This window comes from Mesoplodon mirus (genome assembly GCF_964341445.2).
Source record: "Mesoplodon mirus genome assembly, chromosome: 2".
NCBI classification, from domain to species: domain Eukaryota; kingdom Metazoa; phylum Chordata; class Mammalia; order Artiodactyla; family Ziphiidae; genus Mesoplodon; species Mesoplodon mirus.
In genome coordinates, this window is record NC_138977.1 from 55301084 (window position 1) to 55327833 (window position 26750).

A 26750-nucleotide genomic window follows, 5' to 3' on the forward strand; every position below is an offset into this window, starting at 1 on the left:
TTTAAAAAGGCTTATAGCAACCAGGAAAATAATAAAGTTCGGTATACAATGAGGGTATTCTTTTCCCCCCTGGCATGAGCTCATAGGTCAAATGGGACACTTATACTGACAACAGTCCAGATGCCGAAACAAAAGAATTGATGGTGATAGCCCATTTCTTAAAGAATGCTGCTGACTGTGCTTCCTGCTGTCAGTTCTTGCCACAGAGCTCATCGAGGTATCTCTGGTGTCAAAAGAATCAGCACCACCTCATGCCAAACCTAAGCAAGAAAATCTAATGCTAAGGGGCGTTGAAAATTGGAAAAGTATGATAACATAAAATGTATGCATCTGGGGATTAAAAGCCTTCAAATTTCTCAGAACAAGAATGCCAGATCCATTTGTGTTTTCCCAAACTTATAAATGGCAAGTCCATAACCATTTATTGCTGAAAATTGTTGATTTTTTAACAATGAAGATCAGAAAGAGAAATTAAGGAAATAATCCCATTTACCATCACATTAAAAAGAATAAAATACCTAGGAATAAACCTATCTAGGGAGGCAAAAGACCTATACTCTGAAAACTATAAGACACTGATAAAACAAACTGAAGGTAAAAAAAAAAAAACAGATGGAAAGATATATCATGTTCTTGGATTGGAAGAATCAATATTGTCAAAATGACTATACTACCGAAGGCAATCTACAGATTCAATGCAATCTCTATCAACTTACCAATGGCATTTTTCACAGAACTAGAACAAAATTTTTTTTTAATTTTTATGGAAACACAAAAGACCCCAAATAGCCAAAGCAATCTGGAGAAAGAAAAATGGAGCTGGAGGAATCAGGATTCCTAACTTCAGACTATACTATACTACAAAGTTACAGAATCAAAATAGTATGGTACTGGCACAAAACAGAAATATAGATCAATGGAACAGGACAGAAAGCCCATAAACAAACCCATGCCCCTACGGTCAATTAATCTATGATAAAGGAGGCAAGAATATTCAATGGAGAAAAGAGAGTCTCTTCAGCAAGTGGTGCTGGGAAAGCTGGACAGCCACATATAAATCAATGAAATGAGAACACTCCCTCATACCATACACAAAAATAAACCCAAAGTGGATCAAAGACCTAAATGTGAGACTGGATACTATAAAATTCTTAAAGGAAAACATAGTCACCACACTCTTTGACATAAATCACAGCAATATCTTTTGGGATCCACATCCTAGAGTAATGAATATAAAAATAACAATAACAAAAAAAATGGGACCTAATGAAACTTAAAAGCTTTGCACAGCAAGGGAAACCATCAACAAAATGAAAAGACAACCCACAGAATGGGAGAAAATGTTTTCAAACAAAGAGACTGACAAGGGATTAATCTCCAAAATATATAAACAGCTCATGCAGCTCAATATCAGAAAAACAAACAACCCAATCAAAAAATGGGCAGATCTAAACAGACATTTCTCCATACTGATGGCCAACAGGCACATGAAAAGATGCTCAACATTGCTAAGTATTAGAGAAATGAAAATCAAAACTACAATGAGGTATCACCTCACATCAGTCAGAATGGCCATCATCAAAAAGTCTACAAACAATAAATGCTGGAGAGGGTTTGGGGAAAAGGGAATCCTCCTACACTGTTGGCGGGGGATGCAAATTTGTACAACTATTATGATGAACAGTATAGGGGTTTGTTAAAAAACTAAAAACAGAATTACCATATGATCCAGCAATCTCATTCCTGGGCATGTATCTGAAGAAAACCATAATTTGAAAAGATACATGCACCCCAGTATTCACTGCAGCACTATTTACAATAGCCAAGACATGGAAACAACACAAATATCCATCAAAAGAGGAATGGACAAAGAAGATATGGTACATATAAACAATGAAATATTACTCAGCCATTAAAAAAGAATGAAATAATGGCATTTGCAGCAACATGGATGAACCTAGAGATAACCATATCAAGTGAAGTAAATCAGACAGAAAAAGACAAATATATGACATCACTTATATGTGAAATTTAAAACAATGATACAAATGAACTTATTTACAAAACAGAAACAGACTCAGACTTCAGAAACAAACTTATGGTTATCAAAGGGGAACAGTGAGGGGAAGGATAAATTAGGAATTTGAGATTAACATACACACACTACCACATACAAAATAACAAGGACCTACTGTATAGCACAAGGAACCCTACTCAATATTCTGTAATAACCTATATGGGAAAAGAATGTGAAAAAGCATGGATATGTGTATACGTATAACTGAAACACTTTGCTGTACACCTGAAACTAACACAACATTGTAAATCAACTATATTCCAACAAAATAAAAATTAAATTTAAAACTTAAAAAACAAAACAAAAAAGTGTTGAATTTTTTTTTTTTATTAAAGATATTTATTGAACATTGTGCTAGATACTCTGCTAGGTGCTAGGGATACAGTGATAAACAAAATTGTCATGGTCCCTATTCCTTTTTTTTTTTTTTTTTTTTTAGTTTCTGCTTTATAACAAAGTGAATCAGTCATACATATACTTCCGTTCCCACATCCCTTCCCTCATGCATCTCCCTCCCTCCCACCCTCCCCATCCCACCCCTCCAGGCGGTCTTGAATTTTTGAAATCAGATAAATCTGCCACTTTGAGTGTAAATGTCCCCTTGCGGATGCTTTCCTAGGTGTATTTTGTATCTTATGTGCTGCTACTTGATAGATGTATTACAACTCCTATCTAATTAATATCCTGGAAATTCTGGCTATAGTGTTTATACAAAAACAATGAAATAATATTAATCGACCGTTAATCAGAGATAAATGAAAAAGTTCACCAATAAAAGACATTTTAAAGTGAGACATTATCTTAGAATTTCTTTTTTATACTACCATATTTTCATTTTTACCTGGGACTTTTAAAATTAATAAAATAATCCATAAAATAATAAAGTTTATTTTTTACAACAGTTTTAGGCTCACAGCAAAACTGAGTGGAAAGTGCAGAGATTCCCCATATAACCCCTATCCCCACACATGCATAGCCTCTCCCACTATCAACATCCCCCACCAGAGTGGTACATTTGTTACACCTGATGAACCTTCATTGACATATCATATCATATACAAATCATAATGTAAACCATAGTTTACATTATGACTTACTCATGGTGTTTTACATTCTATGAATTTGGACAAATGTATAATGACATGCATTAGTCATTATGGTGTCATACAGAGTATTTTCACTGCCCTAAAAGTCCTCTGTGCTCTGCCTATTCATTCTTTTCCCCAACCCCTGGCAACCACTGATCTTTTTATTGTGTCTGTAGTTTTGCCTTCTTTAGAATGCCATACAGTTGAAATGATATAGTATGTAGCTTTTCAGATTGGCTTATTTCACTTAGCAATATGAATTTAAGTTTCCTCCATGTCTTTCATGGCTTGGTAGCTCATTCCTCTTTAGTGTTAAATAATATTCCAATGTTTGTCTGGATGCAACACAACTAATTTATCCATTCACCTACAGCAGAACATCTTGGCTGTTTCCAAGTTTTGGCAATTTTGAATAAGGCTGCTAGAAAAATTCATGTACAGGTTTTTGTGTGGACATAAGTTTTTAACTCCTTTGGGTAAATACCAAGGAACAGGACTGCTGGATTGTATGGTAAAGGAGTATGTTTACTTTTGTGAGAAACTGCCTACTGTCTTCCAAAATTTCTGTACTATTTTGTATTCACACAAGCAATGTATGTGAGTTCCTATTGCTCCACATCCTAGGCAGCATTTGTTGTTGTTTGTGCTTTGGCCACTCTAATAGATGTGTAATGGTATCTCATTGTTGTTTTAAATGACAATTCACTACTACCATATGATGTTGAACATATTTTCATTTGCTTACTTGCCGTCTTATCTATGTTCTTTGGTTAGGTATCTGCTCAGTTCTTTTGCCCTTTTGCCCATTTTTAATAGGGATTTTTGTTTTCTTATTGCTGAGCTTTAGGGATTCTTTGTACATTTTGGATAACAGTCGTTTATCAGATATGTTTCTTGCAAATATTTCCTCCAAGTCTGTGCCTTGTTTTGTTCTCAATGTTGCCTTTTGCAGAGCAGAAGTTTTTAATTTTAATGAAGTTCAGCTTATCAGTTGTTTCTTTCATGGATAGTTCCTTTGGTTTTGTATCTAAAAAGTCATTACCATAACTAAGATCAGGCTTTCTCCAATGTTATCTTCTAGGAGTTTTATAGTTTTATATTTTATATTTAGGTCTATGATTCATTTTGAGATAATCTTGTGTAAGTTATAGGGGCTGTGCTAGATTCAATTTTTTGCATGTGGATGTCCTGTTGCCCTAACACCATTTGTTAAAAAGACCATATTTGCAAATATTTTATCCCATTTGGTAGGTTGCCTTTTCATTTTGTTGATGGTTTCCTTTGCTGTGCAAAAGTTTTTTTAGTTTGATGTAGTCCCACTTGTATATTTTTCCTTTTTTTTTCCTTTACTTTTGCTGTCAAATTCAAAAAGCATTAAAAAAAAATTCAAAAAGCATCACCGAGACTGATGTCAAGTTGTTTACTGCCTATGTTTTCTTCTAACAGTTTTACGGTTTCAGGTCTTACATTCAAATCTTTAATCCGTTTTGAGTTAATTTTTGTTTGTGGTATAAGATAGTGGTCCATTTTCATTCTTTTTCATGTGGCTGTCCAGTTTTCTTAACCCATTTATTGAAGAGACTGTCTTTCCCCATTTTACTCTTCTTGGCTACTTTTTCTTAAATTAATTATCTATAAATGTGTGGGTTTATTTCTGGGATCTCTACTCTATTTCATTTATCTACGTGTCTATTTTCATTCCAATATCATGATGTTTTTTGTAATACAGTTTGAAATCAGGAAGTGTGATGCTTCCAGCTCTGTTCTTCATCAAGATTGCTTTGGTTATTAGAGGTCTTTGTAGTTCCATACAACTTTGGGGATTGTTCTGTTTATTTCTGTGAAAGATGCCATTAAAATTTTGATAGACATTGAATTGAATTCATAGACTGCTTAGAGTAGCATGGAAATTTCAACAATATTAAGTTTTCCAATCAATAAGTACAAAATCTCTTTCCATTTATTTGTGCCTTCTTCAATTTATTTCATCAATGTCTTATAGTTTTCAGTGTACAAATCTTTCACCTCCTTGGTTAAATTTATTCTTAAGTATTACATTCTTTTTTGATGCTCTTATAAATAGGATTATTTTCTTAATTTCTCTTTCATTGGTGGTGCATAGAAATGCAACTAATTTTTGTATATTGATTTTATTTACTGAAACTTTATTTGTTAATTAATTATAACAGATATTGCTGGAATCTTTATGGTTTCCATGTATAATATCATGTAATCTGCAAATAGAAACAATTTTACTTTTTCATTTCCAATTTTTATGGCTTTCATTTATTTTCCTTGCCTGACTGCTCTGGGTAGAACTTCCAGTACTATGTTGAAGAAACATGGCAGAAGTGGGCATTCTTATCTTGTTCCTGGTCTTAGAGGAAAAAGCTTTCAGTGTTTCACCACTGTGGGCCTATCATATATAGCCTTTATTATGGGGAAGTATGTTCCCTCTACAGCAGTTTGTTGAGAGGTTTTATGATTAAGTAATGTTGAATTTTGTCAAATGCTTTTTTTGCATCTACTGAGATGATCATGATTTTTATCCCTTTCATTAATGTGGTGTAACACACTGATGGATTTGTAGATGCTGAACCATCCTTGCAATCCTTAAATAAATCCCACTTAATCATAGTGTACAATCCTATCACTGTACTGTTGAGTTAGGTTTGTTAATATTTTCTTGAGAATTTTTGTTCTCAAAAATTCATCAGGGATATTAGCCTGTAATTTTTTTTTTCTAATAGTGTCTTTGTCTGGCTTTGGTATCAGGGTAATGCTGGCCTCATAAAATGAATGTTCTTTTCCTTTATTTTTTGGAAGAGTGTAAGAAGGATAAGTATTAATTCTTCTTTAAATATTTGGTAGAATTCACCAGTGAAGCTATCTGGTACTGAATTTTTCTTTTGGGGAGGTTTTTGATACTGATTCAATCACCTTATTTCTTCATGATTTGGTCTTGGTAGGTTGTATCTTTCTAGAATATATCTATTCTTCTAGGTTGTCCAATTTTTGGCATATAATTGTTCATAGGAGTCTCTTACAATTCTTTGTATTTGTGTGGTATCAGTTGTAATGTCTCTTCTTTATAATTTTAAGTATTTGAGTCCACACTTTTTTCTTGGTGAGTCTAGCTAAGGATGTGTCTATTTTGTTTATCTTTTAAAGAAACAGCTCTTAGTTTCTTTGATCTTTTCTATTCTTTTCATGGTCTCGCTTTCATTTATTTCTACTGTGATCTTTGGTTATTTCTTTCCTTCTGCTAACTTTGGACTTAGTTTGTTATTCTTTTTCTAGTTACGTGAGATGTAAAGTTAGGTTGTTTTTTTGAGATCCTTCTTGTCTCTTACTTTATACTTTATTGCTTTATACTTCCCTTTTAGAACTGCTTTTTCTACATCCCATAAATTTTGGTATATTATATTTCTGTTTTCATTTGTCTTGATATGCGTTTATTTATCTTTTGATTTCTTCTCTGACTCACTGGTTGTTCAGAAGAATGTTGTTTATTCTTTTTGTTAAATTTGTATACATTTTTGTAAATTTTCCAGTTTTCTCCCTATAATTAGTTTCTAGTTTCAAACCCTTGTGGTCAGAAAAGATGCCTGATATAATTTCAGTCTTCTTAAATTTATTGAGACTTGTTTTGTGCCTAATATATGATCTATCCTGGAGGATGTTCCATGCAGGTTGGAGAAGAATGTGAATTCTGCTGCTATTAGATGGAATTTTCTGCATATATGTTAGATAGATCTTGCCTAATGCATAGTTTAAGTCTAATGTTTCCTTATTGATTTTCTGTCTAGATGATCTATCCACTGGGGAGGTCCCCTCCTATTATTGTACTGCTGTCTATTTCTCCCTTCAGGTCTGTTAATATCTGCTTTATATATTTAGGTGCTCCTAGGTGATGATAATGTGTTTTTAATTTCCAAATCTACTTGGTCATTGCTGGCTATAGAAAAGTGATTAAATTTTGTATGTTAACTTTGTTATAATCAACCTTCTTATAATAACTTATTAGTTCCAGGAGATTTTTGTCCATTATTTCAGATTTTCTACATAGACAATTTTGTCATCTGTCAACAAAAACAGTTTAATTTGCACATTTCTTCCCTGAGATTTTTTTAGGCTAATGTTTATTGCAACATTACTGCATTGTCAGATATTTTCATAAAGGCTTTACTTGCACTACTTCATTTAATTCTCACAAAATCTTTATGAATAAGTATGCTATTATATCCATCTTGCTAAGGAGAGATTTGAAGCCCAGAGAGGCTAAATAAGTTGCTCAAGTTCACACAATACTGAAGTCAGGATTTGTTTGTCTGATTCTATGTTCTTTCCCACTAGATTAGTCTTTAGTGCCTTCTAGGATTCTTACAAGTTTTAGTATTAAAAGCAGCACCAAACATTTTACTTACATTAGTCTCCATATAAGGCCAGCTAATTAATAGGCAAGTTTCCTGGCATTCACACAAAATATACACCAACCCCCCTGCCCCATAAATTAACAAAGTAAGTAGAAAATCTTAAAATGGATTTAATGTAAGAAATAAGTTAAATTTGCTTTATTATTTAAATATTTAGTAACTAAAAATGTTTGGATGCTGGAAACTACAAAATACTGATGAAAAAACTCAAAGATAGTGTAAACAATTAGAGAGATATATCATGTTCAAGAATTGGAGGACTGAATATTATCAAGATGTCAATTCCTTGTATACTGATCTATAGATCTGATCTATAGATTCATGCAATTGCAATCTTAATCCCAGCAACACTTTTGTAGGTATTGAAGGGATTGTACCAAATTTTACACAGTAAATTTTACACAGTAAGACAAAGGAATTAAAGTAGCTGAAACAATTTTTAAAAAGAACAGTATTAGAAGACTCACAACACCTGATTTCAAGGCTTACTATAAGGCTACAGGTTTTTTGTTGTTGTTTGTTTTTTTGTTTTTTTGCGGTATGTGGGCCTCTCACTGCTGTGGCCTCTCCCATTGCAGAGCACAGGCTCTGGACGTGCGGGCTCAGCAGCCATGGCTCACGGGCCCAGCCGCTCTGCGGCACATGGGATCTTCCCAGACCGGAGCATGAACCCATGTCCCCTGCATCGGCAGGCGGACTCTCAACCACTGCCCCACCAGGGAAGTCCAAGGCTACAGTTTTAAAGACTTTGTGGTATTGGTGAAAGGCAGACACATAGAGCAATGGAATAGAATGGATAAACCAGATAAACCCACAATATAGGTTAATTGATATTTAACAAAAGTACAAACATGATTCAATGGAGAAATGATGCTGAAACAACTGGACATCCATATGCAATAAATACATACACACATAAACAAACATTTACCCCTACCTTGCACCATATAGAAAAATTAACTCAAAATGGAATAAAAACTCAAGTGTAAAAACTAAACAGTATAAAACTTCTAGAAGAAAACATATGAGAAAATATTTGTAACTCTGGGTTAAGCAAAAGTTTATTATATAAGACACAAAAGCGTGATCCATATTTACTAATATTGATAATTTTGACTTCATTCGAATTTTAAATTTCTGCCCTAAGAAGATACTATGAAGATATTAACAAGACAAGCCACAGATATAACAGAAAACACTTATGAGTTACATAAATGAAGGACTTGTATTCAAAATATATAAAACACATTTAAACAATACAAAAATAAGTAAATAAACAACTCAATTAAAAAATAGGTAAAATGTTTGAACAGGCACTTCCCTAAAGAAGATATACAAATGGAAAAAAGCATACAGAAATGCTCGGGGAATTCTGCATGAAAGTGAAATTAAAGCCATCCATATTTGAAATGAAGACATATAATTATATTCTCAGATGACATGATCTTATATATAGAAAATATTAAGCAGTATACACAAACATATGCAAACCATTAAAACTAATAAAGTCAGCAAGTTGCAGGATACAAGATCAATATACAAAAAATTGCATTTCCATATACTGCAGAAAAGAACCTAAAAATGAAAACAAGAAACAATAACATTTACAATAGCATCAGGAAGAATAAAATGTCAGGAATTAAGAAAAGAAGTGCAAACTTATACACTGAAAACCACAAAATGTTGAAATAAATTAAAGCAGTTCTAAATAAATGGAAAGACATTTCATATTTGTGAATCAGAAGCTTAACATTGTTAAAATGGAAATATTCTCCAAATTGATCTATAGATTCAACACAATCCCTATCAAAATTCCAGATTTTTTTTCTCAGAAATGACATACTTATCCTAAAATTCATATGGAAATTCAAGGGACTCATTATAGCCAAAACTATCTTGAAAAAGAAGAACAAAGTTGGAGGAGGATTCACATTTTCTGACTTTAAAACTTATAACAAAGCTATAGTGATCATGACAAGTGGTACTGACATAATAATAGACATATAGATCAATGGAATAGAACTGAGTCAAGAAATAAACACTCAAATTTACAGTCTACTGATTTAGAGGATTCAATTGGAAAATAGTAGCCTTTTCAACAAATGGTGCTGGGACTAATGGATATCGCATGAAAAAATAATAAAACTAGATTCTTCTTGAATATGTAACACCATAAACAAAAGCTAACTCAAACCTGATCAAAGACCTAAATGTAAGAGCTAAAAGTATAAAACTCTTAGAAGAAAACGTAAGAGCAAATCTTCATAACTCTTGATTATTCAATGGTTTCTTAGATATGAAACCAAAAGCACAAGGAACAAAAGAAAAAAGAGGTAAATAGCATTTCATCAATATTTAAAACTTTTGTGCTTCAAAGGATACCATCAAGAAATGAAAGGACAACACACAAAATGGGAGGAAATTTTGCAAATCACTTATCTGAAAGAGACTTGCCTCTAAAATATATAAAGAACTATTATATCTTGATAATAAAAAGACAAACAATCTAATTTGTAAAATGAATCAAAGATTTAAACTAGGGCTTCCCTGGTGGCACAGTGGTTAAGTATCCGCCTGCCAATGCGGGGGACACAGGTTCGAGACCTGGTCCGGGAAGATCCCACATGCTGCGGAACAACTAAGCCCATGTGTCACAACTACTGAGCCTGTGCTCTAGAGCCCGTGAGCCACAACTACTGAAGCCTGTGCACCTAGAACCCATGCTCCGCAACTAGAGAAGCCACTGCAATGAAAAGCCCACGCACCGCAACGAAGAGCAGCCACTGCTCGCCACAACTAGAGAAAGCCCGCGTGCAGCAAGGAAGACCCAATGCAGCCAAAAATAAATAAAAATTTTTAAAAATTAAAAAAATGATCTAAACTAATATTTATCTAGAAAAGATATACAAGTAGGCAAAAAGCACATGAAATTATGTACAACATAGTTAGCCATCAGGGAAATGCAAATCAAAGCCACAATGAGATGTATCCAGTAGAATGAATATAATCAAAGGCAAACAATAACAAGTGTTGACAAGGAAGAGGAGAACTGAAATGCTCACACATTGCCGGTGGGAATGTAAAATGGTACAGCTTGGTACCATCCGAAAAGAGTCCCGCATTTTCTCAAATGTTTAATATAGGGTTATCATATGACCCAGGAATTCCACTGTTAGGTATATACCCAAGAGAAATAAAAACATATACCCACATAAAAACCTGTATAAAAATGTTCATCAGAATTATTAATAATAGCCAAAAAATGGAAACAGCCCAGACGCCCATCAACTTACGAATGGATAACTAAAACGTGATATACCCATACATAGAATTAGCCATAAAAAGAATGAAGTACTGATATATGCTACACATGATGAACCTTGAAAACATTATGCTAAGTGAAAGAAGCCAGTCACAAAAGACCACATGACGTATGATTCCATTTACATGTAACATCCAGAATAGGCAAATCTATAGAGACAGGAAGTAAATTAGTGATTGCCTAGTTTAGGTGAGATAAAATGCTTTAAAAATAATTGTGATGGTTGCACAACTCTCTGAACATTCTAAAAATCACTGAAATGTATACTTTAAATAGGTGAACTGTATGGTATATGAATTATATCTTGATAATTTGTCATAAAAAAGATATTCAACATCATTAGTAATTAGGGAAAGGCAAATTAAAAGCATAATAATATAATACTACATACATTAGAATGGTAAAAACAAAACCTTTGATAGTACCTAGTACTGGCAAGGATATGGAGCAACTGGAGCACATATACATGGCTTGAGGGAATGAAAAGTAGTCTAGCCATTTAGGAAAAAAAAATTGACAGTTTCTCATAAAGTTAAACATGCATGTATCATGAAACTGTCTGTACCATATGAGAAATCTGTACTCTTCATTTCTGGCACATTAAATGTGCCAGTCCTTCTGTCTCTAAAATAGCCCTCTTTCCCCTTCTCCTTTGCCTAATTCGACTTTTAAACCAACAGCCCTTTTAAATTTACAGCTTTAAGCAAATTCCTCAAAATTGTAATATTTTTATCCTAAACCAAGCCAATAACCACAAATGTCCCCAATAGGACTCAGTAGTTCATCCCTAACATCATTTATCACATCCAAACACAATTGCAATTTACTTTTCTTTACTTTCTCTTAGATGGTAAGCTCCAATAGGGAAGAGTCTATCTTTTCTCTGTCTGTGATTGAATCCCCAGCACCAGTACAGCTCCTGTCTTAAAAAAATATTTATTTGATGTAAGGTGGATAGCTGGTGGGAAGCAGCCGCATAGCAGAGGGAGATCAGATCGGTGCTTTGTGACTGCCTGGAGGGGTGGGATAGGTAGGGTGGGAGGAAGGGAGACGCAAGAGGGAAGGGATATGGGAACAGATGTATATGTATAACTGATTCACTTTGTTATAAAGCAGAAACTAACACACCATTGTGAAGCAATTATACTCCAATAAAGTTGTAAAAAAAATATTTATTTGAGGAATAGGTGGCTTTTTGCAAATATAATGCAAACTCTTTAGACATCATGTTGCTAGCAAAGGAAAATTAAAGCAACTAGATGTTCTCCTTTGACACTTCGAGTAATAATTTGACTATACCAACAGTTGGAGTGAAAGAGTGAGAGGGAGAGTTAAACTGAAAGAAAGATATGGGGAGGACAAAGGGAATTTGTAGCAGTCATTTATCAGACTGATTCAAAGCACAAAAGTCAAACCCTCTAAGGATGTTCTGCTTTTATTTTGGCACACCATGAATAATTTCACAAAAATGTCAAAGAATGATTTAGAAAACCCAAGTCTCTTTTCATGCTCCTTATACTTTAGACAAAGTGATCAAAGGAATGCAGAATAAATTTGACTTTGTCACTAATGAGAGCATTTTTTTTTAAGTATCAAATGTAACACTTCCATTTTGCAGAAAGTTCCAAGTGTAATTGATTTCTCACGAAAGGAATCTTCTGAACATACACAGCTATAGCTTTAACTGGGTCTAACATATATATGAAATATCCTTTAGCAAGATGCCCCTTTCTCTCTCCCCATTCCTACCCTAGAATTGCTTCCAAGCAGCAGAGGAGATAAGAGGAAATAGCTGATCTTCTCTGGGTTCTTAACCCTTTGCAATTCACCTCCTATTTCAAAGTTAACCACTACAGGAAAGAAAATTGGAAGGAACCCACTTACCCAAACCAACCTCCCTTCTATAGCTAGCTTCAATACCTGATTCTTACTATCAGGACATCCTCCAGATCTTATCTACAGCTCCTTCAAAAATTCATCTTGGGGAAGCTTGTCTTTTGTAACTTGACCTCAAAGCAGAGACTGAAAAAACTAGTGGTACTTGGCATTATGTATTGGTACAAATGATGAAATTGTGGTTTTGTTTTTATTTTGTTTTAAACTGATTTAGTGGTCTACACCTAAAAATCAAACGATTTTTACATTAAAATCTATATTTATGAGTTCTTTTAAGAAATTGTAATGCCTGAGAACACAGGGCCTGCTTTCATACACAGCAATAATTGACCAAAGATAAGTTGAGGTCAATCCTTTAAACTCAGTTTATGTTCTCCATTTCATCAGAGGCCCATCCTATGGAGCATTTACATTCATTACTTGTTTGTCCCCTACTGTAAACATTTGAATTTTCTGCCCCTACCTTAGGGATGCTCTGCACACAAGGTTAAAAGGGAATGAGTGAAGGGGGACCCCTAAATGCATTTTAGGTTAGGAAGAATACTTCTAATAAAATGCTCTGCAATTTTTAATTTAATAGGCCTTTGTGGACTAACTAAGAGAGCTAAATAGTATAAATAACACTGATTATAAGGCAAAATATATTTCAAGTTCCAAACAATCACCTTAAAAATGGACTATTTGTACTATTTCATCAGAAGATGATGCCTGATCTCACTTAGGTCTTATATCCTGGACTAACCACTAAGCATTAGCTATGCAGTAACCCAAGAGTTATGAAGAATGACCAAATGCAGAAGGATTTCAAGGGCATAAATGTGTGCTTCTGACTTTCTGCTTCTCTAGCTAAGGAAGGTGGAATAAGATCAGAGATTCATAGAAAAAAATGAAATCCACTCTTGGAACTTTTGCAGCTTGATCTACCTAATAGCAGGTCTCTTGTCTAAAAGCATTCAGAAAGGTTTTTCCTCTCTCCATCATGGAATGAAACAAGTAAAACTTGGGCTCACTTTCCATTTTTAGGTTTATTGGGCTTCCTCTATTCCTTTAATTTCTGCCATTGATAGAAACAAGTTGATTCCCTACTCTGTCATTTATTAGATGTGTGACATTAGGCTAGTTGCTTCATTTCTCTCAGCCAGGGTTTCCTTCTCAGCAAAATGTAATAAAAATATTTTTCTCGATCACATTTTGAGCATTGATGATATGAGGTAATGAGTATAAAGCACTTTGTATAATGCTGGTACAGATTACTAAATCTTTTATTTATTTTCCTATATTTTCTTCCCTTGTTTTTCTCTTATTACTAAAAAAAAGTTACTTTTATGCTATGAAATCCATAAAATAACCACTCTTCCAATACTTTTATTTAACCAGCCTCCTTCACCCAAGTTATCTACAGATATAAAACAAATAAAAGAAGTCTTCTCTTTAGTTTCTAGAATTTTGAATGTCAGGAAGAGAGAAGATTATTTAATCCTTTACTTTCCATTTACAGATCATTAAATGGAATTCCACAGAGGCTGAGTAATTTGCTAAAGTCACCTAAGCAGGGGAGTAGAACTCATATGTTTTAAGACACAAAAGACAAAAATGAAACCAGTTCTAAATAGTAGGGCTCTGTATAAATGAGGTCTATAGATCACATTGCAGGGACTCGCTATATTTGTTTTTAATTGAGTGAAATAGTGAATTGATTAAAAGAAATAGATTAGCTCTAACTTGCATAATCAGACTGGTGATTTAAAAAAAAAAGTTTGGCTTCTAGGCCTGGGATTATTCATAAGTAACTGTCAGCATGTTTGCTTGTTAACTTTTGGTCAAATACCATCATGAAGCATAATATGGGGAAGTTTTCAGTTTCAGAGAAGTTTTACACGTTAATTAATTACATATCAAAACGTTGGGTACACAATTTCAGCAGGAGATTTTTTTGCACGTGCCGTTTTATTGCCTGTTAATGTTCCTGAAAAACACTTTTATCTGTATTTGGAAGTTGCATACAAAGGTCCAACAACTACAGTATATTTGACAATGAATTTTTTAAAAGGAAATTTTCATTGCTTATCAGGGGTACTGGAGATTCAAGTAACCTCTTTCCAGATTGAAAAAAAAAAAAAAAACATGTTAAAGAGAGGAAAGGGATGAAGACTAATATTCACTGAACAATGATGTCCACGTCACATGGCACTTGTTTTTTGTTGTTGTTGTTGTTGTTGTTGTTGTTGTTGTTTTCTGCAGTACACAGGCCTCTCACTGTTGTGGCCTCTCCCGTCGCAGAGCACAGGCTCCAGACATGCAGGCTCAGCGGCCGTGGCTCATGGGCCCAGCCACTCCGTGGCATGTGGGATCTTCCCGGTCTGGGGCACGAACTCGTGTCCCCCGCATCGGCAGGCGGACTCCCAACCACTGCGCCACCAGGGAAGCCCTGCACTTGGTATTTTAATGTGTCAACCTTATCTTACTGTTATCTTTACTTCACAATGTGGTATGTCTTTTACAGGACAGATACAAAAGATACTAAGTCACTTTCCCAAGAACATCAAGAAAGTCTCCATATTTCACACTTTACTCAGTAAGTCACAGTGTTACCATTTTTACGATCTATAGGATTAACGGACATTCTACTTCATTTCTTATACTAGTTCGTTCAACAATGATTTATTGAATGTTGTGCTTACTGTATATCAGGCCAGAGAAACAAAAACAAAGGCTCTAGAGTCCCAGAGTCCAGCACAGTACATGGCACATAGTAGGCACTGAAGACATGTTTGTTAAATGAATGACTGTATGAATGAATGAATACACTCCTGTCCTCAACTTGCCAATCACCTGTCTAGAACTGCACTATCTAAAACATAGCCATGAGGCACTTATGGCTATTATGCCCTTAAAATGTGGCTAGTCTAGATTAAAATAGGCTGTAAGTATAAAATCTATACCAGATTTCTAAGACTTAGTACCAAAAAATGTAAGACATCTCATTAATAGTTTTTATATTGATTACATGTCAAAATGATAATATTTGGAGTACACTAGATTAAATAAAACATATTAAAATTAGTTCACCTGTTTATTTTTACTTTTAGTATGGCTACTAGAAAATTTAAAATTATGTGTGTGGCCTGCCTTCTATTTCTATTGTATAACATCAATCTAGTACCATTAAGTCCTGGGACACTTGTTTCCTGCTCCAATTTCATTATTAAAACTAGTTTTCTTTTATTTATTGTAGGATAATAAATAGGTTTTAAATCCAGTCATTTTTAAATGCCAGTTTATGTTCATGAGATTCTAATCAATTATGGGGGGTTAGAAATGTTTATGTTCGGATGCAAAATAGCCACCACACAATATGACTTCCCTTGAGATCCTTCCCTGCTGAGAAGCAACTGCTGCTTTCAAATCCATACTGGATCCAGTTCTATAAGATGAAATCTAACTTCTTCACCCTGGCATTCAAATATTCAAGGCTCTTCATCAAGTACTGCTATCCCACTTCATGCTCCAGCCAGTTTAAATCTAGATTTCATTTTATTCTTTATTCATGCTGTTATCTCCACTTAGAGTTCTAGTTTTTCATATCCAACTCCGCCTAGTTTTCAAGGTTTAATGTAAACATTGCTTACTTCATGCTGAATTTCCAAACTACCCTAATCCCATATAGTTTTCTTTCTCTTCTTAATTCCAAAATACTAATATTCCATTCAAAAATACCTACACTTGACTATGAAAAGTCTCTGACTTGTCTATAATTGTATCACTAAACTTTCCCTGTATTCCAAAGACCATGAATAGAAAATTTATAAAGAAACCTCTAAAACATGGAAAGGTCACTCACCGTGCTTTCACGCTAGGCTTTGAAGAATCATGTTCGTCATGTCTTTTAACTAAAAGAAGATTAAAATGCTGAGCAGTTTCTAATCCAGGGAGTGGGCAGTCACACCTGTGTGCTCTATTCTATATAAGCAAAACCATTTCTGACTTAGCTATAATATCCTTTCCCCAGCAAAAGAGGAGAGCTGCCAAGATGCTCACTGAGAACAGTTGTTGGTTTGTGTAGAACAGTTGTTGGTTTGTGTACAAGCGTAAATATGGGTTTGTTCTTTTTTTTTTTTTCCATTTTTTTTCTTGTCGAGGGCGAGAAAGAAGGAAGAATGGGATGGGTCTCTAAAAGCTTGATTTATTTATAACCAAACATATCCTTATTTGATAACAGATGATCAATTAAAGCAATGCGTGACATTTGAACAGCATTCTGTCAAAACGCAACGATATTAGCAGAGCTGAGAGCAATGAGCACTTCTTGCAAACAGCAAGAGTCCCCCTCTAAAGTCTTCTCTCTTGGCACTGGGGCTTTGCTAAATCTGGCTTGCCATTTTGTGAGTGGGAACAATCAGCTTTGTAGGTTGGAGGGAAGTATTATAATTAAATGTCCACCCACTTTTTCCTTTTTGATGAAAGGCTCCCATGAAACTTACTAAAATAAGGTACATCAAGACAGATGAATTTTTGATGAATAAGTCAAAGCACTGACGAAGCTGGCTTTTCACATAGAGAAACTTCACTAATCCACAGGAAATTTTCAGGTCTTGATCATTAACACTGGCATGCTTAATAATAATTAATATGATAAAATCCATGGAATAAACAGGAGATTTTATCATTTAATTGGTAGCAACTGTAGTGTTCAGCATGAATTGACTTGCTGAGAACAAACTGTAATATGATTCAGAAATAATAGTGGAGTTTGTAAAAATTAATTAATTTTAAATTTAAATTTTTAATTTTAATTTAATTTAATTAATTTAATTTTTAATTTAATTTTAATTAAATTTAATTTTAGAGAAATATTAAATAATAGGCATTATAAAAAACAATGTCTTTATTGAATATATAATGGCATTCTTCTGAATAATAGTTACATTATCACGTTAAAGCTACAAACTTTATCTCTGAAGTGGGCCAAGTTCTTTAAAGATGTTATCAAATTGTCACAAACTCCTTCTGAAGGAGATCTGGAGCAGGGTTTATAGTGTCTGTCTGCTTTTGATAACTAATGGCAAAGCCATTTGCTAATATCATTGTGTAGTATTATTTTAAAGTATTTTTGTACAACAGAGTAGGGAGGTACTCAAATAATTGGGATCAGGCATACGTGTCAAGTCCAGTTACTGGAATCCTCAGAGTCAACTTTTTAGAGAGGAAGAAAACTGAGCTAGTGTTATGAATGTGTTTCTTCATTTAAGACGGATCTATTGAGAACTAGCTTATAGACTTTGCTATTAGAGGAAGCTTAAAGTGATAAAAAATAAAATCCTTACCCTCTAGAATTACTGAATATTTTTCTTTTTAAGATAAAATTAATATTTTAAACTTCTTGTTTAATAGGTATTATTGGTGGAAACCAGTAGAGTTAATGGTGCCCTAAGACACCATCAGTGCAACATCAAAATACTGGGGAGCACAATTCAATAAGCACATTAGTCATTAATTGCTAATCACTATGTGAGCTTAATTTTTAAAATGCCAACCTCTGCTCCTGCGTCTCCTTCTTATTGTGCCTAGGTGGACCCAAAAACACAGACTAACTTGGATGTACAAAGTAGGAAAAGCTTTGCATAACAGTTACTTAATTCAACATAAGTAAAATAAAATTAGCCACAAGGATCTAAGTTCTCCAGTTATTGGTACTGCCCAGGGTTTTATAACCATCATTTCACCCATGGTCACTTTATGTTAAATTTACTACATGGTAATAAAATAAGACATGACTTCACTAGAGAATGGGAATGTTCAGGCCCGATTTATTGGCCACTTTTTTCCTCATTCTCATTTCTTCCACCAATACTCCAAATCCTTTTTGTTTTCTAATTATTACTCACAGAATTTCTTAAGGCTTTGTGTTTTTGCTTTGTGTTCAGTTCTACTTTTTACTATCCCTTTCGTAAAAGTTACAAGTTAACCATTATCTAAAGCATTCCTTTAACAGCATGGATTTTTCTTCAAAGATCTGATAGGAATTCTTTAAAAATAGACCTTTTTTCCCCCCACTTACGTCTTACTTCAACAAGTTCACTTTTAGATTTTAAATTTCTCTGACAAACATAGTTGAGGTATCAAAACCCAAACACATTGAAAATAGCTTTTTCTTGAAGTCATTTAGTATCGAATCTGCCCTGCTATGTCAAATAACCCAGCTTGGGAATAAGATGGGTATATACACTTGTCTGTGTAGGGGGGTGGTAAGGAAAAGGGATGTGGAGGACTGGTAACCAATCCATACAAAGGGAACTCACAATGTCCTCTGAAACTGATATATTTTAGTTCTCTTATTTCCTCAGACTCTGCCCCAGACACTTCTATCTCAATGTTTGTAGTAAATTAATGATGATTTGCTCTCTTGCTTTGGTTAGACAGCTCCTTTCAAAAAAGAATTTTCCTGGGAGATAAATGCAGCCCTCTTTTTTTTCCTTCTTGATATATATAAACAACCTAGTGTTTGAGCAGTATACTTAAAAACCATTTTCATTTTCTCCTATGTCTATATCTCTTAGAGAGCTAGGAGTCTCTCAACTGTAAAAAGTATTTCTCAGATCTTACAATTTTAGAAACTGGTAGTGACCTTAGACATTATCTTGTTTAACCTTCACTTTACAGCTAAAGCAAATGAAGCCCTAAGAAGAGACATGTAAATTAAAGGTGGCCGCAAATACTCTGCTGCTCCTTCCAGTGAGACATGGAGTCTCATGCCGCCTCTTCCCTCCTTGTGTTTGGGCAGGCTCTGTGATGGCTTTGATCACTAAAGTACAGTGGAAGCTGTACTCTGCCAATTGCTGGGCCCAGGCCTTAAGAGAATGTCAGCTCTACTTCCTGTTTCTGGCTTGCTCTTGGGACTTCTCATCTCAGAACTCAGAAACTACGCTCTGAGAAGCTGAAGCCACATGGAAAGGCCATGTATTTACTGGCTGGTGCTCCAGTTGACAACCACAGCTAAGCTCCCAGCTGACAGCTAGCATGCACTTTCAATCATGTGAATGTACCATCTTGCTTGTCTAGCCAAATCAAACCTTTGAAGGGTTCCATCCCCAGCCAATATTTGACAACCAGCACATGAAAGAGACCCTACATGAGGACTGCCCAGCTCTGCTCAGTCAACCTGCAGATCAGTAAGAGAATAATAAATGATTATTCTAAGCACTAAGTTTGGGGATGGTTTGTTAACTAGTAAAAGCTTACTGGAACTGAAGACAAGTTTCTAAGTAATATCAGAGTAAGAACTGGAAGACTCCAAAGCCAGCATAATCTCATTATAATGTGTTAAGGGAACCAAGAGTTGAATAAGACCCATTCTCAGTCCCCTAGTAGCTCAAAATTCCAAAATCTGTTATTGTTTCATATTCACATGAACTACAGAATTTTCAAAATCCTTAAACATTTAAAATAGATTCTTAGAGCTCTATCTACATAGTAAAAAACTATCATTTGGTAATAAAATAAGGTAGTATTCTCAAGTGTTTCTGGAAGGCAGTGCCTTACTAATAAGCATCATGAAAGAAAGAGTACTTTAGATAAATTGATTTGGGGAAATTCTGACTTAAAGAGATTTCTTTATATCTGGATTTTTCAGATACGTAAAATCTCCAAGAGGAGAAATAGAACTTTTTTCCCAAAATCGTGGGATCAAGGTGTCCTTTATTGAGCACCTCATGAGATTTATATTTCATTAGAAACTAAACTGAAAAATAGGAATAAGGATCCAACGTTATTAGCACAAACCAACTTTTACTTTCAGAATTTTTCACCAAAAAGTTATTTTCATAATTTGGTGTTCCTTCAGCTTAGAAAACATATTTCTAGACAAAAGATTTATGATATTTAGGAGCCATACTTAGTTAGGTGCCTTTAATGACCTGCTCCTCTGTTCTGCTCTCTTTTAATTTTTAACATTTTCCTTTGGGAATAGTTAGTAAATATTTGAGGAATGAGTACAAGAAGGAATAAATAAAACTAGATAAGTAATAAATAGTTGAATGAATTAGTTAAACACAGTAAACCTGGAAATCAGCTTCGACTCTCATTAGCTTGTTTTAGGTTTCGTATTTTTATTTCCATGTAAAGCCAATGGGAATTACATCAGCTGCCCTGTCTCACAGAGTTCTTGGCAAGTTCAAAGATTTCAAAGTCGTAGGTGGGCAGTTTTAGGGCTGAAATTATCTTAGTAATCATCTATCTATCCACTCTTATTTTCTAGATGTGAAGATTGGGACCCAGTGGAAGTGCTAGCTACATCGGAAACTTCCTTCCCAGTTGATCCACATTAAAGATGTTGGAAAAGCCCTCTACTTTAGTAAACATTGTATAGATGTTTACTATACAACGTTTCTTAATCAAGTAGGGACTATTTCTAACACAAGTTTTACAAGCAATTTGGGCCCCCAAACACATATTTCATCACAGAATTCATGGCCTATATAGGAAGGTGTGGCAGTCAAAACATTTAATAATCAGCATAGCACATAGCACTGACAATGAGTACTGACACAACGCATAAACAACTGATAGAGTCACACTGATGGGTACCAGCAGTGTATCGCTCTAGTACAAGGATCTGGTCAACCACATTTTTCCCTTCCTTCCAGTGTTTCCTGGACTTGCAAGTACTGTCACTTTACTGGGGTTAGGAATTCTTCCATTCAGGCTTTCTCTTATACCGTGGTTGTATTATTGACGTCCATAAGACAGTAAATTCCACTACCTGTCTTCTAGGAATTGCCCAGCACTTCATAGCTCCTTCAGCAATATGCCCCCCTGCCCCCCAAATCATGGGGCATTTCCATGTTTCCAGTTTCCAAGCAGGAGGAAATTACAGTTTTATCATCTCCTCTTTCCTCTACTGGGACATGGACAAATCCACTATCCCTACTTAATTATTCTGTGTTTCTCTATCCCTGTATACCCTACATTCATGTTCTATAGTCATGTTTCATAGTTGAATATGATTTGAAAGGCTGAAGGAGTAACAACCATGAAAAGATGGGAGAGAAACAATAAAGTGACATGAGAGAAAGCATCTAATACTTTTAAGTTAGAATAGGAAGAAAGTATTTGTAAGGATAAAACCTGTGTTTAACCAGGTTTGTGTACCAGGTTTGTGTATGTGTGTGTGTAGCTCTGAAAAAAATGCACATTAAGAAAATATATCGATCATATTTTCATAATTCTTTCTAAATAACTTGTTCCTTTTCGAAGCCAATGGGGGATAGTTTATACAATTTGACATACATACCTTCACAGTACTTTGGCCCAACTCTGCTTCATTTGCTATAAGTGGACAAAAGTTTTTATTTGAATCCAATTCAGGTATAAATGCAGAATGAGAGCCCTATTCTCCTGGATTTAGAGTAGTTACAGTTCTAGCACACTCACCTCTACAAGCCTGCTGGTGTGTTCACGAAATATCGCAGCATATTCTTTTATTTCGTTTTCCCGGCCATTCTTGGCAGCTTCAATGAGAACCAAAAGTGGGACTGTCGTATCCAAAAAGGAGTCTGACACATGATCTATAATAGCCTTACGGAGCTGAGGAGAAATAAAAAATTCAGGGTTTTTTTTTTCAAGAAATAGTTCTTGTTATTTCCAATTTTTACAATCTCAGTAATTACAAAATTTCTTTTATATGTATTTTTGCACAGTCTCTAAAATCATAATATTTAAGACTGTATGAATGTCACTTACAAAGCTAAAACAAGCTAAATATCCAAGAAAAAAAATCATCGAGCAATAGCTCTCTTGCTCTCAAAAACGACTATCTTTTTCTTAAACTGTACTTAGCCCAGAGGTCAGATTATAAGTGATAGTACTGTATTTTTCCCTCAAAGAAATTGCACTATTGTAATGTTTATGCATGTGTACAAACAACATTGAACATCATGTATTTTCATAATTACAAAATTATAAAATGCTTTCTACTTTGTTGGAAGAACTCATGATAAATTTTGATTAGCTAAATTGTAGACTTCATGGTAATTAAACCAAGTTAGATAACTGATTATGCCAGTTGGTAACAGATTAATAGAGCAAGGAGAATAAAAAATGAGTTTGATGTCCAATTTCCTCCATTTGCATTAACTGATCTTGCCCTCACACCTTAAATTATTAAACAAGTATAACATTCTATTACAATTAGTCCTTTTAAATTAGATTATGTGTAAGCTTATAAATGACAATCAGGCAATTACTCTACTCAGCAGATATTTTCTGAAATTTAAAACTGAGCTGGAAAATTAATGCATTGTATTTATATAATCTTGAGTCCTTAAAGATCACAATACCTTGACATGTTTTATTAACAATGTCAGTGATTATGAATGGCTCCAAAGTTTTTGGTCAACTCCCTCAATTTAATAATCTCTGTAATAAAGACATGACTAGCTATCAGACAGGGGGTTTGTAATTTGCCTTCTGTGAAAATTATATTTTAGAATATTTTTTAAAACCAGCAGATACTTACTCTAGTTTTGGATTACATTAGAATTAATCTATTTTCAAGGGGTTAAATGATGTAGCTACATGAAAAAAAAAGCACTGCCTCTCTTCCTATAACAATTGTAGGATAATAAATCCATAATAATTATAGATTTGGGGGAGAAAAATACCTTTGTCTAAGATAGTGGAGCGTTCTCAGAAGAACTGTGAAATTTTTATGGCTATCAACAATTTCACAAAGGCAGTAGGAAGATCCCCAAGGAAAGATTCTACTTAGCATGCAGAACAGCAAATCACTAATGGCAACTAATTAACATTTACTGAGCACTTACTTGGACAGGGTGTAGAGTGCTAAGTGTTTACAAGGCAAGGAGAAGACCTTGAGTGAGTGAACTGTTTGATGTCCATAAAGAGTGGACCAGGGAAGTCAGGCAAGAGATCATAAGTTAGGAGTTGCACTGGGAAATGCAAGTTGTGTTAGTTCCATGTACATAAGAGAAAAGTAGAAGAAATCTCTCAGAAGGGGAGCTGTTGCCAATGACCATCCCTCCCCTTTATCCTTTTCTTCCTTCATTTGTAACCAGGACATATAGAAGGGGGGCTAAGAGGAGGTTTACACTAGAGATATGTGGCTGAAAGCCAGCATACATATGGGAGGTAATTCAAGCCAAGGAGGTGAAGAGAATCATATAGAGGGAGATGCACAGTGAGATGTCCAAGAATAAAATCTTAAAAAATATTACCACTTATGGTAGTCGTGCAGATGGAGAGTAGGACCTAAAAAGAGGCTGAGATGATGGCCAAGAAACAAAGAGAGGAAATGACCCAACAGCCTAAAGGGAAACTTTCAAATAAACCTCTGTATCAATGCTCTTCAAATGAACTTATTCTACCAAACACAATTATAACACCCACATTATGGATGTGTTGAATCTTCTTTTCTGTGTATTTGATTTCCCTCAATTCAACAAGTATTTCTGAACACCATTTCATTACTTTTCTACCAAGAGCTAGGTACTGTGAAAAATGTCAGGTTGGAAATACATGATCCCTTATAATCTAGTGGAGGAATGTCATTAAATATTGTAATGAAGAAAAACCAGGAGACTGACAGCAAAGAAATTTCAAGACGATAAAAGGGTTCAGAGTCTTATTTTAAAGGTAAGTTAAATAAAAAGTACCAAGACTTCTCTATTAGATTTGACCACTAGGAGGTTATTAAGAAGTTTTGGTGGAAAAGTGGGATCAGGAGTCCTATTGCCATGGTTTGAAGAGTGAATGGGAGATGAACAGGTGGAGACAGAATAAACTCCTGTTTCTCGTAATTTGATTGTTACATGAAGAAGTAAGACTTGGTATTAACTACATTGAGATATAGGTTTAAAGAGGGATTGTTTCTCATATAAAAAACTTCAAGAAAAAAAAAAAGACTTCGACATATGTTCCCATCTAAAACTAAACTCAGAAAGTCAGATTGTCCTCTTATGCTTAAAAAAATGTTTTGATTTATCACCATATAAAAATGATAGAGATAGAAATAACTACTGTCTTAGATTGCACCAATTTTTGTAAATACTTGAATAATTACAGCAATCTTCTTCAAGCACTGAATACATTTGTTCTGGTCCATGCATCTCCCCTCAGTGGTGCCACCTTGCCTTCCCTTCATTTTAATGGCATTTATTGCCCCGTTGTTTTTTTTAATTTCTTCAAGGTTTTCAACTATATTTTCCCTGCTATTCATTCAATCCATCATCCCATATACAAAGGTTGAAATATATTGTAGAACTGAGGCTTGAGGTATAGCTGATTTCTATTAATTAAAGAATAAATAAACTCTTTGACTAAATTATTTTTTAAAAAACTAAATCAAATTAGGAACACGTTTTTTTGCTTTTTTCTAAGGCATGTTGCTAACTACATAACACAGTAACTGAGAAAAGGGTACCACAGAGGTGGGATATTATGTTCAGTAGGACAAAACAGAACGACTGGAAAATGTGCTTTCAAATAAGATCTATGCCAATGTTTTCATAATTCTGTTGGAAAATGGGCTGAAATTACCTGATAGAAGACACTGTCAAATATAATAAGCAAAACGAATATTCTGTAGTTGCATATTCATTCAATTTAACAAATGCATTTTGAGCTTTCTATCTAAGGGCAAAGCAACGTTCTAGGCAACTTGGGGAATGCCAGTAAGACAAAGACACGATAACTATTAGGGAGGGAGAGATATACAAAGAGTTTGATGAGTATCTTAAAAGAAGTGAAAACAAATAAGAAACTACTGACTGATTCTCATAGTTAAGAAGGCTTCTGTAAGGATGAGACATATGTATTCCATTTTAAAAAGTGATTAGGATGTTAAGAGTTGGAGCTGGGAAATGGCAAGCATCACATTCTAGGAATAGAGACTATTATAAGCAAATAAAACAGAGGGATCCTCCAGAATCACAAGTATCTGGTGTGACTGGAATGTGGTAGTAGAGAAAAGATTGAAATAGAGTCTCACTAGGCACAATGGAAATAGTGAAAGGTATTTCAGGTAAAAAAAAAAAAAATTCAGACAAAAAGATTAAAAGATGACAGAAGGAAATGGCCAAAAATTGGTGACTTGTGTTAGACATGAGTGATATGCTTAAGAGACAGCAAACAATCAGCAGGCAGGGAAATATCTTCCCCTTTGAAAGCATCTTCAACCCATGCAAACAACAAATAGCACAATTAATGCAACCAACCCACAGTTTTCTCACAAGATTCTCTCCGTTACTGATTCCTGATCATTTACCATTACATTCATAGCTATGATTATAGGCTACATTAGAGGCCTTTGGTACTTTACATCTCATCCACTGGACCAGTCTCTGATTTCAACTGTTGCTGGGGGGGACAGTTCCACGTCCTCCAAAGACATCCCACCTCGAGTGCATTCCATGCTTCTTTTTGTTATTCTTTTTCAGGGCCTGCTCCAAGTCTCTATGAGATTCTCAGCTCAAGCACAAACAGCCTCAAAGTTCTAGAGAGGCAATACTACTGGGAGCACCCCTCAACCAATGGGTACGGGAGCTACTGGATAAAATTCCCAGCTTCCATCGATTGGTCAGACAATTCTGGGAGGCATTCTGTCTCTTCTCAGAGGTCCTTAAGTAACTGTTGCCTATATTGATGACCTCAATGACATATCCTTTCCTCCTTCCCTGCCTGTTCTCTTATGCTTGATATTCTTTTACACTTGCTTCTCGGAGGGCTTCCCTGGTGGTACAGTGGTTGAGAGTCCGCCTGCCGATGCAGGGGACACGGGTTCGTGCCCCGGTCCGGAAAGATCCCACAGGACGCAGAGCAGCTAGGCCCATGAGCCATGGCCACTGAGCCTGCATGTCCAGAGCCCGTGCTCCGCAACGGGAGAGGCCACAACAGTGAGAGGCCCGCGTACCACAAAA

General features: G+C 34.9%; 1 protein-coding gene across 1 annotated transcript in view; it reads right to left on the reverse strand.

The window, feature by feature from the left end:
- The window catches only part of CTNNA3 (catenin alpha 3), a 1654963-nt gene that overhangs the window by 720601 nt on the left and 907612 nt on the right, over nt 1-26750 (reverse strand). Inside the window, exon 9 of the mRNA XM_082639545.1 lies at nt 22249-22401. Coding sequence (XP_082495671.1) covers nt 22249-22401 — 153 coding nt within the window. The remainder of the gene's footprint in view (nt 1-22248; nt 22402-26750) is intronic.